At 34.9% G+C, this 16,407-nt stretch overlaps 1 protein-coding gene across 3 annotated transcripts in view; it reads right to left on the reverse strand.

Annotated features, from left to right (window-relative positions):
• The window catches only part of LOC110027486 (DNA repair protein RAD4), a 44,566-nt gene that overhangs the window by 10,638 nt on the left and 17,521 nt on the right, over nucleotides 1–16,407 (reverse strand). For all 3 annotated transcript variants that reach the window (XM_020728941.1, XM_020728943.1, XM_020728942.1), the window contains exons 8-9: nucleotides 10,058–10,107; nucleotides 150–893 (exon numbers count right to left, since the gene is read on the reverse strand). In XM_020728941.1, coding sequence (XP_020584600.1) covers nucleotides 150–893; nucleotides 10,058–10,107 — 794 coding nt within the window. The remainder of the gene's footprint in view (nucleotides 1–149; nucleotides 894–10,057; nucleotides 10,108–16,407) is intronic.

The raw sequence follows: 16,407 nt of genomic DNA on the forward strand, positions 1-16,407 counted from the left end.
AGGGAAAGATTTCCCAAGTATCTTAGAAAAGAACTTGAAACAAATTATACGAATACAGCATCAAAGGATCTAAATTGTGCTGCTGTTACAGGCATATGTACACTCACTGCACAAGCATTAAACTTTGAATCAAACAAATGAAAGAATACCTTCGAGTCACATCTTTAGCACCATTACCAGCAAAAGCAACCACATATCTAATTGGCTTCTTACAAACAGCAGAAGCAGGCTCTACGTTCTCCTCTCCATCAACTAAATAATTAGCAGCATCAACATGCACCCATCTTCCATTCCCTGTTTCACCACTACAGTAAACTTCTGCCCAATATAAGGGAGGTCCATTTTTTCTTGACCAAACACCACCCGAGCTATGACTAGTTGAAAACAATGATTCTCCGGTCTTTGCAATCCTCACTTTCTTCATCGGAGAACTGGAAGTTGATGAGTTATGTAAGTCATCCATATCCAGGCTTTTTGTTGTTGTTGTTGCAGTAGCTGAGAGAGCCATTGCCATCTGCAATTCAAATTCTAGATCTCCTTTTCTTTTTGATCCTTCATTATAAGAACCTAAATTCTCAGCACCTGCCTGGCTTGTTGAAACATGTTTTTCATCTGCTAAGCTAATCGAAGCAATTAAGCCTCTGCGGACTTTCTTATTACAGGTTGTGTTGTTTCCTATCTTGGGGAGCCTGCTACTATTTGTAGTATTAGGGTGCATGGCTTCATCTCTGGAATCGGATAAATGAGCACGGTCTAGAGTATGGAATTTAGGACTTGAATCAGAACTAAGAGAAGAGGATATCTTTGTATTCAAATGAGTCGTATTAAAGCTTGAATTTCCAGGCATGTCAACATCCGGCTTGAGAGAAACCACATCCAAATTTGAGACAAACCTATAAGGGAAAAAATGGAATATTTCAAACCGGATCTGCTCAAATCTGATCAGCTTCCATGAAATCAATATTGCTTCCTAAAGAGTGATGAAAATATATAGTTGATATGATTAATTGCTTCAACAACAAAGTGCCTACACATTATCAAGAAACAGCATAAAAACAATTGGCATTAATCATACTGAAGTGTACTTCAAAAGCAGCAAGAGAATCATTAGCAATGAAAAATTTAGCCAAATAAGTTGAGGATTTATTCCCTTTAACCATCCCTAACTAGGATTTCTGCAAATTTTGTGTGTTAAATACTTTAAGGCAAAAATATGCTTTAGTAAGATGACAATTAGAACAATTTTAAATAATATGATGCAAGTTATTCAACAAAAGAGTCACAAATCCTAGTAAACAAACGTTCAAATAGGCATCTTGGTAGGGAAGAATGTCAAACAGGATGGCAATGGCTTTGAATGACAACCTAGAATTAGCACAAGGTTGGCCCTTAGAGCTCATTTTAGCATATATAACCATCTAGCATTTTGTCATGTTCTGATACGAATTGCATTTAACACCTATCAACATGCGTTCTCCACAACATACACGCCTACCACCCACAAGGGTGGAACCAAGTTATAGAGCAGTGAACTGCCCACCATCAAAATTTTTTATTTATTTATAAAAATATTAAATTTTAGGAGTTTGCCCGCCCTCAATTTATGATTTTGCCTAACCCTCACAAAAAAAATATGTATTTCCTATTTATTCATGTTGAGTGTAACATTAGGAAGCAAATCTATTATTTATAATTTTTTTAAACGTCTGTACAAGCACTAAAGATCTATCCTTATTATTAATCCTTTGACACTAAATTAAATTACAAGTCTAAATTTCTTAGAAAAATGAATAACATAAGCTCAAATTAAAATTCGGGCCTAATATAGTAGTTTTTTCAATTTTCCATGTAGTTTTAGTTTATATCACAGGTTACTTCACAATTTATCCAAGCTCCCTACTTTAATTACCATGCGGCTAATTTTGGCACCAAATGTACCATTAGTCATATGAGTCTCACTTACGACTAAAAGATACTTTGTAATAGACATCAAATTTTTTTTTTATCAAATGTAGCACCGAATTCTACTAACTAGAGCTTTGTGCATCTTAGTTCTAAAATTTGCAAGTTGCGTCCCTTAATTTTCACATTACACTTGGTGAGGGGCCCCAATGGCAACTGAGAAATATGCAAGCCATCAACCATCCAAATGCAGCCCACAAACTAGTTAAAATGAAAGGGGAAGAGAAAAAAAGAAACCCTTACCCACAAGGTTTACTCTATAATGAACAACTACCAAATTGCAGCCAATTAGTGGTGGCGAAAAACAACTGCATGAAAGGAAGCCAGTTACCACCTGATAAAGAGGACATGGCTGCAAACCAAGAATTTCATGGTAACACTCCTCAAACCACTCTAAAGTGAGAGTTAATGAGAGTATAAAGTAAGGGTTTGATGGAGTACCATAACATTTAGTATATTTTGGTATTTTACAAGGACATTATAGCATAGAAACCATAGTACTTTCACATTTAGAAATGATATGGACCGTTATGGAAAATAACAAATATTAGGTAGCTTGCATATTAGGAAGCTTGTATATTATGTAACCTAATTAGAGGACATTTAATTTCAAATCTTTTCCATGGCATGTATTCCTAATATATAGAGAGAGTGTTTGTAAATATTTAACATATGATTTCAATTGGGAAAAAATAAAATTTTCGCTCCCATGTTATTAGACCTTCGTGGAATCCTTCCACTTTGCATCTTTCGTCTTCAACGTTAGCTTTTCATTTTTTTTCCGCGCAGACTCATTCCAACATCTCAACTTCTTTGTATTTGTTTGCTTCCTGCATTGACATCATCTTCCTCCTGCGACGTCATGATCTTTTTTATGTGACAGACTTGATTATCTTCGGCTCAGGCACGTTCCTGCTTCGTCGAGTCTTCATCTACTTCGAACAACACCATATGCATCATATGCTTCCTTTAGCTTCATTTGCGTCGAACTACTTTGAACACGTTTGTGCCTGCTTCGTGTGCGAAGGTGTATTCGACTTCATTTGTATCATCATGCGCTTTGTCTTGGTCTTAGACCTATGTCTTCACCCAGTGCTTGTCTGCATTGCTCCGCGCCGAGGAGATTAGGGCATCGACGAAGGCCTAATATGCCCTGAGCCGATCTATTTGCGTCGATCTGAGTCATCTGCTTAGATCGATTTGGTCGGCTGTTATTAGGGCGGTAAATGAACCAGTACACTTTGATGAACAACTTAGAACTCAGACTCAATTAATACTCAAATTTGTTTGTTTAAGTTAGTAAATAAATAATTTTGAATATTTTTAAAAAACTCGAAGCTTAAATGAACCAAATTTGAATATAGTACAACTCACTTATTAATGTTCATAATAGGTTCGTTTGTTGTTCAAAAAGAAACTTGTTAAATACTCTATGCTTATATGATATATTATTTAAATAAAATTTAATTAATTAGAATATATTTGATAATATATTTAATAGTAATATATTATAATTTAACATCAACATACACATAAATTCAAAGAATATTTTTTATTTTTGTCTTTAAATAAACTATTTTATGAGAATTTATTTATATTATTTGATTGCAAAACGACATATATATATATATATATATATATATATATATATAATTTTATTTACTTGATATTAACTAGTTAGATGTTAATTTGAAGCTATTCAATTGCTTATTTATTTAGATTCTTAAGATCATTTATTAAAAATTTTATATAAAAATCAAATACTCATTTATGGTTTTAACTTACTAGTTTTATATGAAAAATCATGTGCAAATAAAATATTTAATTTTATATGAAAAATTAAGTACTCATTTAAATTTTTAGCTATTTTAGTTAATATAAGCAAATCAAGTATGGACACTAACAATTTAAATCAAGTCAAGTATAAACATATTTTTGAAACTCATCTCAAGCTCAAATTGAACATGGGCAACTTATGATTCAACTAAACCAAGTCCAAACCATGCCATACTCAATTCTACTCGACTCGATTACAACCCTAGTTTCTATTTTCGGCTGCTTCATTTGGTTTCCTTTGCTAGCCGATTTAGTTATTTTTTTTTCTTGTCTACAATTGTTGTTAGATTGTTCGTGGTCGAGTTATTTATCTCCTAGTGCTTTGATCACAACTTCGCCTTGTCCTTCAGCACTAAATGGCCTCATATATGGCTAGCGAACAAAAAATTTTATGACAGGTTTGGTTTCATCAGTGGCTAAGATTGCGATTGAAAAATTAAATGGCGTCAATTATTTTTAATGGAATAAAACTATGAAACTACCTGAGAAGTATCTTTCAAGGGAGTCGCCTCATTGAAAATCCCCCAACAACAACATATCCAAATTATTTTGAATGGATGAGAGTTGATGCCCAGCTTTTGACACTGATAAAAAACTCCAACGAACCAAATCAATCTGGTCATATGTCATTCATTTTGACCGTTAAAGACGCAATGGAGGAATTAGCATGTGTTTTTGGAAGAGAAAATATTTCTCGAATATTTTATGTATGCAAAGAGTTCTATCAAGCTGAACAACAGGATCAGTCGCTAAACACTTATGACATACACTTTAAGCATGTTTATGAATAATTGAATGTATTATTCCCTTTCAATATTGATGTCCAGATTCAGCAAGCTCAAGGAGAACAATGACCATTATGACTTTTCTAGTTGGCCCCAACTCTTAATATGAAGATGCCAAATCACAGATATTATATGATCCTAAATGTACTACACAGATGGAAGCCTATACCAGAGTACTATGTACGGTTCTGAGTTCTCATGCCTCATCCGTACGACAATCTAGTGCTCTTGTCAGTCAAAAAATAAAGACATCAACAAACCTCAGTTTCAAGATAATTATAGAAGTGGAACTCCGAACTCTGGAAATCAAGTGTTGAAGGTAGTGTGTTATTATTGTCGTGAATCTGGTCATACGAAGAGGACTTGTTAGAAGTTGTTAAAAAAAACCAAAAAAATTCTACATCTCAATCAGCTCACTAAGTTACTACTAATGAGACCACTCAGAGTCGAACTCTCTCGATCTCTACAGATGAACATGCTAAATTCATCAAATTTGAGGAAGCATCCAAGAAATCCCTATCTATCAATGTCCTTGCTGAGTCAGATTACAATGACACTTGTCTTCTTTCCTCTTCTACATAATGGATCATTGATTCTGGTGCTACAAAGAGCATGACAAATTATCCAAAACTCTTTTTTTTATTTTTCATAAGCACATTGCCTTCATCACTTTAGTAGATGGATTTATCTTTAATGTTTTTAGTTCTGGCACTATCAATATTACATCCACATTGCCTCTAACTTTTGTTCTCAGTGTACCTCAATTCGCTTTTAATCTTTTTTTGTCGGCAACATCGCATGTGCTCTTAATTGTTGTATCATACTATTTCCCGACTATTGTCTATTTCAAGATATTATGATGAAGAAATTATCAGTAAAGGAAGTGAATGAGGGGGTATACATTATGGATAAGGAAGCATCTCGACCCGTAGAATGTTCCAGCACCTTATCTCCTTTTTAGATCCATTGTTAATTAGGTTATTCATCACGATCAAGGCTGATAATATTGTACCCTCAATTTCAACAATTATCATATCTAGATTGTAAGTCTTGTTAATTTGCTAAACACCATCATTTGTCTTTTGTTTTTAGAATCAATAAAAAAATTTGTCATCGTTTTGTGTTGATTCATTCTTATTGTATAGGGGTCTTGTCCTATTTTATCGGATTTCGGTACATGCCATTTTTGTGGATGATTTTTCTCGTATGACTTGACTTTATTTTATAGGATTTTTTTATGAATTATCATCACTTGCAATCCTTTTGTGTTGAAATTAAAACTCAATTCTTTAATGTTAAGATTTTGAGAAGTCATAATGCCAAAAAATATTTCCCCGCACCTTTTCATGCATATAACACAAAACGAGATGTTTCGCCAGTCACCCTGTAGTGATATTCCATCCCAAAATGGAGTAGCTAAAAAGAAAAAATAGACATCTTGAGACGGCTAGAGCTCTTTTGTTTCAAACAAATGTGTCTAAATAGTTCTGGGTTGATGTAGTCTTTACAATGTGTGTTTTGATCAATAAAATGCCTCCTACCATCCTAAAGAACCAGATACCCTACCAAGTTTTATTTTCAACTAGCTCTCTTTCCTACTAAATCACACGTACTTGTGTGTACTTGTTTTGTTCATAACACCCATCCATAGGTGTCTAAACTTGACCCTACGTTATTAAAGTATGTCTTTCTAAGATATTCTTGTCTGCAGAAGGGTGTCGATGTATTGATCATCTCTTAAACAAGTACATGATTTATGTTGATGGCACATTTCATGAACAAACCTCATTCTTTAGTGACTCATCAGTGTTTAAATCCTCACCAGATTTTGATGAGCTATTAATGTATCACATCATAAGTTCAGATTTTACTCGAGCTCCATCACAAATGACTCAGCCAAAACCACCTATCACTAATATTCACTCGAGAAGACCTTGCTCCCCTGATCCTAGTCATGCATCGATATCATCTTCTTCAGTGGATCCTCCTCTCAATGATCTTGATTTACCTATTTCTCTTTGAAGAGGTAAATGTCAATGTGTTTATCTCATTTACTCTTGTGTTAACTATAGTCGGTTATCTTCCACTTTGTGTCGTTTGTTGCTTTGATTGACTCTATTGAGGTTCCAAAATCTATTCAACAAGCTTTATCCCATTTTGGATGAAGGACAGCGATGTTTGAGGAGATGAATGCCTTGACTGAAAATGGAACTTGGGAACTATTTGAACTACCTTGTAGCAAGAAAGTTATAGGCTGCAAATGGGTCTTTGCAGCTAAGCTTTATTTTGATGGATTTGTAGCTCGTCTCAAAGCTTAGTTGATGGTTGAGGACTATGCTCAAACTTATGGGATCAACTACTAGGACACATTCTCTCCTGTAACTAAATTAACTTTGATTCGCCTACTCCTACCCTTACAATGAATAATAAGCCTATGCACCAACTGGACGTGAAGAATGTTTTTCTGCACAGTGATCTAGTGGAAGAAGTATACATGAAACAACCTTCTAGGTTTGTTGCTCAAGAGGAGTCTAGGAAATTATGTCATCTTCAAAAATCTCTATATAGATAAAGGCAAAGCCCTCGAGCGTGATATGAAAAAATTAGCTAAGCTGAAGAGTTTGGGATGTAGAAAAAGAAAAAGTGATCACACTATATTCTATAAGCATCTGACTCATGAATCATTCTATTGATAGTTTATGTTGATGATATTATTATTATTAGAAGTGATGTGCAGAGAACCTTACATCGAAATCATTTTTTTCAAAATTAGTTATGCACTAAAGATCTGGGTTCCTTTAAGTACTTCTTGGAGATTGAGGTATTAAGGAGTAAGAAGGGTACTTCTATCTCAACGAAAGTATGTTTTGGATATGTTAGTAGAAACAAGTATGGGCCAAACCATGAAGTGCTCTGATTGTTCCCAATCAACAACTTACCAAGAATGGAGAGCTTTTTAATGATCATGAACGATATAGAAAGTTAGTGAGGAAATTAAACAACCTCACAGTCACTTTCTCCTAACATTGTGCAACAGTTAGCACTATCAGTTAGTTTAAATCTTTCCCCATAGTCTATCATTGGTCAACTCTGGAACATATACTATGTTACCTCAAAGGAGCTCCTGGAAAAGAGATTCTATATAGGGATCATGGGCATAAAAATATTGAATGTTTCTCTAATACGATTAGCCAAGTTTCAAGACTTATCAAAGATCCATTACTAGAAATTGTGTTTTTGTGGGTGGTAATTTGGTTTCATGGAAAAGTAAGAAACAAAATGTAGTGTCTCTATCCAGTGCAAAATTTGAGTATCGAATAATGAGACAAGCTTCAAGTGAATTAATGTGGGTCTTCCAATTCATGACCGAAATGGGTTTTATGATGACCACTCCAACAAAGTTGTGGTGTGATAACTAAACTATAATTCATAATGGTTCAAATCTAGTCTTCCATGAAAGAACGAAGTACATTAACATAGAACAAAATTTGATTCTACAACTCATGTAAAAGTTGGGGAACAATTAGGGGGTGTCTTCACAAATGCTCTCAATAGAGAGAGAGTCACTTATATTTGTAACAATTTGGACAAGACAAATATCTTTGCTCCAGCATGAGAGGGAGTGTTATAAAAAATACTAAATATTTGATAGTTTACATATTAGGAAGCTTGTATATTAGGCAACCTAATTAGAAGAGATTTAATTTCAGATATTTTCTATAATAGTTATATTCCTAATCTATAGAGCGAAGAGTGCCTATAAATATGTAACATATGATTCCAATTAGGAAATAAGAAGAAAGAAAATTTTCCGCTCACAGAACAAAAGTAGGCAACCTAATTAGAAGAGATTTAATTTCAAATCTTTTCTATATTAGTTATATTCCTAATCTATAGAGCGGGGAGTGCCTATAAATATGTAACATATGATTCCAATTAGGAAATAAGAAGAAAGAAAATTTTCCGCTCATAAAACAAAAGTAGAAATTTGTGCAAAATCATATACCTAAATAGGATCTTGCAAAACGATCTTTACAACCTCACACAATTTTAGAAACATTATTACTAATAAAATATATGATGCAAACTCTCAAACTGCAAAATGCCTACAATCGTACCAATTGTGGCGCAGAAGAAGAGAGTGGGAACAGATTATGTAATAATGCTTACAAAGAGAAAACTAAGACATACCATGATGTTAAAACCTAAACAAAACAATTTATTCCCAATATCATAACAGTAGTTGATAATGGTTAGGCATCCAAGAAGCCAACATTCTTTATTATTTTGAAAAAAATTTAGAGAATTTGTTACTGCTAAAATGAAATAATTCAAGTTATTAGGTTTTAATAATTTAGGCAGTCTACACACACAAATAAAAAAAGAAGAGATCCACCTAAATATAGTTAATTATTGTTGCTATTGGATAACTTGATACATTATTTTCCTTCCACTCAGGAGAAAATAGTCTACTAATTATACCTAAGCTTGTAAAACAGTTTATTTCCTTAGCAAGAACAATTCAGAAATGTTTACACATAAAAATAGTGTACAAAATTCCTGAAGCTTCTAAAAGAATTGCATGAGAACTAGTTCATGCAAAAAATTTCAATAAAGGCTAGGACAACAAGTTTCCACGAATCAGTATTATTTTATCTAAATATGGGCATCCATTTCAATACAAGAAAGGATGGCATGATTCAGCAAAACAGTATTATTTTAACTAAAAATGGGATAAATTTGAAAAATTAATGACTGTCATTTTTGTTGTATTTATAAACATAGACTGTAAAAAGAATTAAGCATTCTAGTTTTAGAAGACTAGTGATGGGCAAGGCATGATTACTGTTACAAAAATCTTTTAAAACGCTCCAAAGTTAGGGCAATTTGTTAAAGCAGAGAAAATGATGCTCTTTCATACAAGCCAAAACAAGAATATAGAATCAGCATATCAAACATTTCTCTGTCAACAAAAAAGGTTACAAAAATTTACATACACCTAATCCAATTCTTATGCATTTACCTATCTCACACCCAAACTCGAATTTCTACAAAATGTGTACCCTACCTATGGATAAAAATGTGAATTTTACTGTTAGAGGGTGATGAAAGAAGTAAGTTTAGTACTTGGTTTGTAAAAATGAGAGTTTAGGTGTGAGATAGGTAAATGCGTAAGAATTGGGTGTTGTGTATGTAAATGCATTGGGTGCTGTGTATGTAAATTTACATGCACAGCACCCAATTCTTATACATTTACCTATCTCACACCCAAACTCTCATTTTTACAACATGAGCACCCTACCTATGGATAAAAATATGGATTTTACTGTTGGAGAGTGATGAAAAAGGCAAGTTTGCAACTTAGTTTGTAAAAGGAGAGATTGGACGTGAGATAGGTAAATGCATAAGAATTGGGTGATGTGCGTGTTAATTCCCCAAAAAATTAATATATACACATATAGTACTGAACATACCTAGTAGTTAGGTTGAGAGCTCTGAAAAACGCCACTGATAGAGCAGCAATCTAGGCACATACGATCAAAAAAACCAAATAAATCCTTGTTCCAAATATAATGATAAGCCGAAATCTGAACGAAATCAGGATAACTCAATATGGGAAAAAAAACATTTATTAAGATGTAAAGGCATTAAAAAAAATCATTTTAACCATCAAAATGGAAGAAAACCATAAAATTAAGGAAGTGTGAGAAAATAAGGTGGGGATTTTACCTATCAACTACAATAAATGACTAATATTATAACAATGTATATGAACATAACGAAAAAAAACTATTTGAGTAAATATGAACTCCTCATATATGTTGCGCAGAATGTTAATATCATGTAGAGTCAAAATATAAATTTCATAATATTTCAATTAGACTTGGTCATTTTACATGGATTTGAGTGTTGATGATAACGGAATTAACCCAAACCACAACAAGTACATAAATTTTATTGTTGAATTCAAAAGTGACAACAATAAATTCTCAACATAAAACAACACAAACATGCAGACAGTAGGTAACGACGACGACGCTGCAAAATAAGAAAGAAAACAATACAAAATACATAAATGAATCCCTAGAGAAGGGTGGCGGGCCTGGAAGGGAAGGAAGTGACGACGGTATTGGAGGGTGGATGGCAGCAGGTGGCAGCGACACTGGATGGCGTAGGAGGACTAGTAGCAAGTGGTTGGGCATATAAGGGTGTAAAAGAGGAGGTGTGGGACTGGTCAGCAGCAGAAAGCGTCGGCGGGGGGATTGGACAACAACGGGAACTGGACAGTAGTAGGAACAGGCCCTGGAGGGGCTGGCAGCAGCAAGAACTGGCCTGAAAGGGCCAACAAAAGAAGTAACAGCACCGAAAGGCCAGTGCGGCTGTTGGAAGCATGGACAACAGCAAGAAGAGGGGTCGGAAGGCATGTGCGGTGGCTAGAAGGAATCTGGAGAGCTGGACGGCAGTGAAACACAGAAAGGTTAAGAGAGATGGCAGCGAGCAGATGGAGGGGAACAAGGAATGATAACTATCCCCGCAGAATTGAGTTGCAACTGCAACATCCCTCGAACTGTTGTAGAAGATTACCACCTTGGACGAGTTAAAGTCGCAGCACCTCCTCGCTTTTGGATACAACCCTAGAAGGGAAAAGCGCCGCCAATGGCAAACTAGACAAGAATCTAGAATCTGAAAAACCAAAAACAGACCTTAATCAAAGCAAACAACATCTTTATATAATGAGGAATAGTAGATAGAATAGGTAACGAATAGAAATAGAAAAGTGATGGGAAAGGAAGGAGGTAGAAAAGAAAAGTGAAAGGCTAGACAAGGCAAGGAATCAAATAGGAAAAGGCACCGCGGTGTTGTAGCAGCTACAGTACTATGTCTCGGTAAGCTCTGGCATCAGTGGAGCATCAAAGAAGCCACAATACAATGTTGAGGTTAGCAAATATGATAATGCTAAGATATATGTTTGGTAAAAGATGAAATGAAAAATGATTACATTAAACAGTTGGCAAATGATGAAGCAGATAGTAGGATAGATTAAATTAATTTCGCGAAAAAAAAAAAACAAAAGGGTTAGATCAAAGATAATATGAATTGAAGTTGAGCAAAAAAGTCTATCGTGATTAAAATTAACATAGCATGCAGCACTTAAAAGGAAGAAACAAAGAAGAATCCATAAAGCTGAACTCAAATTGTGGGGAAAGAAGTAATGATGAAGATTGATGAAGATAAATAAGCAAAGAGCAATCTAATTGATACAAACATGCGCTGCAACTATGCAAGATAAATGATGGCACATTCTAGTTTTAATTTTTGAAAAATTGCTCTTTATTTATCATGTGATGTGTTACTCAAAGGTACTGTGCCAACAGCTAAGCACTTGAGCCATTGTATTGATTCATGTTTTCAAGGGCTTACTTTTATCTTATGTGCTTTAATATTGCAGTAAAAGTTGTCTAGATCAACAAACTTGATTAATTTGGGTGATCCATTGATTCTACATAAGCCTTGTAAACTATTTTAAAGCAAATTATAAATGTTATGGAACAAAAAATTTTAGAATGCATGTTTTTTTTCCAAAAACATTGAAAAAGGAGATGATTTTGCCTTCTATGGAGTGATTTTGTGACCAAAGTAGTAGAAGGCTAGCTAGCAACTACTTTGTTTAAATTTTAATAAAAAATCGAAATAATTAAGCAACCACGGTCATTAAATAGCCAAAACTCCAAGATACAAGAGAAGTAAGGAATTATGGGACAAGCCATTGATGATATCTTCTCCTCCCCTTTTTTTTTATGCCTCTTTTTCTCTTTGACGGCAACATATTGCTGTTCGACGAGTGGAATTATTGTTCTTGATAGATTTTTCTTCCTTTTTTTTGGTCAAACGTTAAATTCCAAATCGTAATACATTTACTTACTGACTTATCCTAGCCTACTAGCTCTCAATATTACTGAATATAAGAGATAAACAAGAGAGTACTTAAATTGCATCTGCTGCCTTCAAATTTCAAAAATTGTAATCTAATTCAAATTCTCATCAATTGCAAGAATTAACGAGCGAATATCTCCTTAAGCTTTAAATTTTAAACCCAGCTTACTTAGATTTAAGGCAACCAATTTCTATACACAAGAATTTGACTAATTCATAAGCTTGAAATTATAAATGGATTAAACAAGATGACTCAACAATGAAAAACAATCTATCAGACCCACTTTGGGACTAAAATACAGAACCCTTAAGGCCTCGGCCTGCCTTTTCTAGATGGACTACCACCAGCAACTGCATTGTGCTTCTTGATGTTTTACCTGGTTCTCATGTCTTCTATAATTTGCTATCAGACTTGTGACAGTTCAGTAAAATTCACAATAATTGGTTTTTGATTGTGGTGTGAAATGCAATCAATTTGTGGTTTTGGTGTTTTCAAATTTATTGTTGAATTTGTTTGATTTGGGCAATCATTCAATTACCGTTTGGTGCGGATTTCTCAATTTTTTGGGTTTACAAAAAATGAGTTCTTATTTCAATTGGTCTTCGCAAGTGTGCATTTCAAATCAAAATTAAGTGATTTCATATATTGCATCGTTTAATTGCATCAGGAATCTTACACCGCAGAGCATTCTACATCAATCATGCGCAAAAATTTATCAAATATATAACATTATGGTCTTGACATTCCTGAAGTTCGCACATCTCTACCTTTTGCTAGCAATTAGCTGGCTTGATATATCTCTCCTCTTCCAGCCATATCATTGACAAAGTAATCAAATTTCAGAAAATTATGGACCTTTATAAATTAGATATAGATTGGTTTCTAGAGTTGGCTAATTTAGTAATTTGCCTATTTCTGACGTCCAGCAGATCCTATCTGAAACTGAAAATCATTTAGCTGAACTTTTTTAGTTTTCATGAATAATCTGAACCTAAGAACTATAACTAGTGATAGTCCACTAACTTGCAATCGTAATGAAACAAAATAAACGTTGAAAAGCATTACAAATGCATATAATTTGTCCTACATTTGGTTCGTCACTATTGTTCACATATTGCATTTGAAGTTAGCTGCACATGTTGATTGCTAAAAGGTAATCAAAACAAAGCATACTGAAGCAAGGTGTTGATCACTCAAAAGAAAACATAACCGGTAGTTTATTAGCCGCTTAAATGATAATTCTGATTCAAACCCTATAAACACCATTCCAGAGCCTTTGGAGTTAATTAGGGGATGTTAAATGCTGACTGAAAGACCAACCCAATATAGGGGTGTAAATGAGCCGAGCCGGCTTGAACTCGACTAGCTAATGAGCTCACAAGTCAAGTTTATCGAGCCACAATTTTGAGCTGAATGAGGCTTGACTCGTCGGCTCTCGAGTCAACTGGATTAAGATAAATATATAGAATATTACAATTTTACTTTCTTAGAAAACATAAAAAAATTATTATAAAAATAAAGCTACACTGTATAGGCCGTAAAGGCGGCTACATTTAATCGATAACTAATGCTCTATAGTTTTCACAATTCTTAAAACACTCACCTTGTTATTTCCCTCTCAATAGATGGTCGCAGGTCCATAAATCTCGATACCTTCTACAGTAAGCCCCACCAAGACTTCCACTTTCTCACTTGTCAACGTTTTCTCTGTCGAGTCCATCGTCAAACTCTTGAGTCCGTAATAAGCGGACAAGCCGAGCTCACGAACCTTGAAATAAGTGGAGTCGAGCTTGAGCTCTAGTTCGAGCTACTATTTTGACAGTCCAGTCGAGCTTGAGTTCATTGTGACTCGAGCTCAACTCGACTTGATTACACCCCTAACCCAACCTGAACACAGTTCGAAAAATCGAAGTTCGGGTTGCCTCAATTAAATGTTTAGTTGGATTTGGGACTAAAATCCTAACCCAATTAATTTTTTTAAGTTGTCCAGGTTGACCCCCCTACTTGAAATTCACAAAAAATTGGGTCGTCGGCCCGGGCAGCCCAAAATTAACCCAGCTTGACCCTAATTTAGCTCAAATAGCTATTATGTCTTATATTAAATGAAACACGTGGGTTGGGTTCGGGCAAATAGAATCGAAGGCAGGATGGGTTTTTGACTGGTATAATATTTGGATCTAGTTATAGTCAAGCAGTTACAACTAAGATCATTTATAGGTCAAACCCGCCCCCAATTGCAAACACAATTTTGACACCCCATGTGTTAAATCTTTTGTAAAACTATGTGCATTAATGAGCCATACACAAGATTTCAGCTTCTCATATGAATAATTCTATTGATCATTTTCTTGCTTCCTAAGATACCAAACTAAACATCAATTAATGACCTAATATCAAAGCATTTCGCAAATAAGTGATATAACAAAATAAGAAAATTGCCCTCCAAAATATTAGTCACTTTTTGTTTTCAAATAAAGAATAAAATATATATCGAGTCAAATTTAAATACCTCAATCTCATTTTTTTTTTACTATGTTTCTAGTCTGCCAACTTATTTCACATTTAATGCAGTATCTATTACATGTGTGCCTAGCATAAGGGCAATTTAGTCGTGTTATTTATTATTGTTTAGTATAAATAGACCTTTATAGGCTTAAGGTTAGGTTCATGCATGAGAATTGAGATTGTGTCTGGAGTCTTAGGTATAGGGTTTGGGAGAAATTTCCCACCTCTCTCGAATTATACGAATTGGGAGAGAAGGTCTATCTCTTGAATTGCAGGTGTTTGTTGACCTCATTTTGAGGTCATTACTCTTTTCCTCAGGATCCTAGGATCTAGCTCTAGGAGTTCCTATTGACTATCTTAGAAAATTAGTATGGGACCCACCCTTTTTAGAAATTTCAGCCACTTCCTATTTTCATGTGATGTCTAGCATTTATGATCTCAAAACCATCGTCTTATAAACAAGTGGTTAAGGCTATTGTGTGGAGACTCAAGGAGAAGTTCCTAATAGGATTTCAAGCCCTAGGAAAACCTCGTCAGGACTTTATCGTCACATACACATATACCAAATGCACAAAATTCACTACGTTGCACAAGATTGAACTTAAATTGAGCTTAATGATGGGTGAAAATGCGAACTTTTCCGGACAACCTCCGACGACAAAATGAACTGCGCCAACTCGTTTGGGACACCAACTTTAGTAGGAAAAAACACCCATATTGTCATAATTTCCGACACGAGGAAATGTCACGCAAATCGATGAATTCGTCAAAACGACCTCCGATGGTGAAACGGACCACGCCAGTGCATCCGTAACGTCAGAATTACCCAAAAAGGACAACCATTTTCGATATGCTATGACGCACGAATAAAAGGGACATATCAAATTTTATTTTTCAAATATTTGGTATTTTTATAATTATATCACTAATTATAATTTAATTTAAACCCTAAACCCTATTTACACCGCTACCCGCACATTTGATCTTTCGTTCGACCCGACCCGTGGCTCGAACAGCTGCTCGAACAGCTGCTGCGCTCGGCTCGTCTCCCTCTCATCCGTGCCCTAGTTCTCGTGGAAGATCTACGCGGCCACCTTCTCCTCTCCTGTCTCTTCCCCTTCTTCATGTAGCGTTCGATCTTTTGGTTCTCCAATTATAGGGAGCGAGCTAGCCGACCTTTCTCCTTCTCGAGGTTATACGCTCTCCTTGTTTATTGTGACGATTTCATTCTTGTTGTTCTATTCGGCAGTGAGGTGGTGGTAGATGGATGTTCCCCCTTCTCATCTCTGTCTATAAAAGAGCTTCATAAAACACTGTTCTGGGTTGTTGAAAATTTTGAGAGTGAAAGGGAGATTGTGGTTTCACTGTTTGAAGCTTTTAGGA

This window comes from Phalaenopsis equestris, unplaced genomic scaffold (assembly GCF_001263595.1).
Source record: "Phalaenopsis equestris unplaced genomic scaffold, ASM126359v1 Scaffold000428, whole genome shotgun sequence".
NCBI lineage: Eukaryota > Viridiplantae > Streptophyta > Magnoliopsida > Asparagales > Orchidaceae > Phalaenopsis > Phalaenopsis equestris.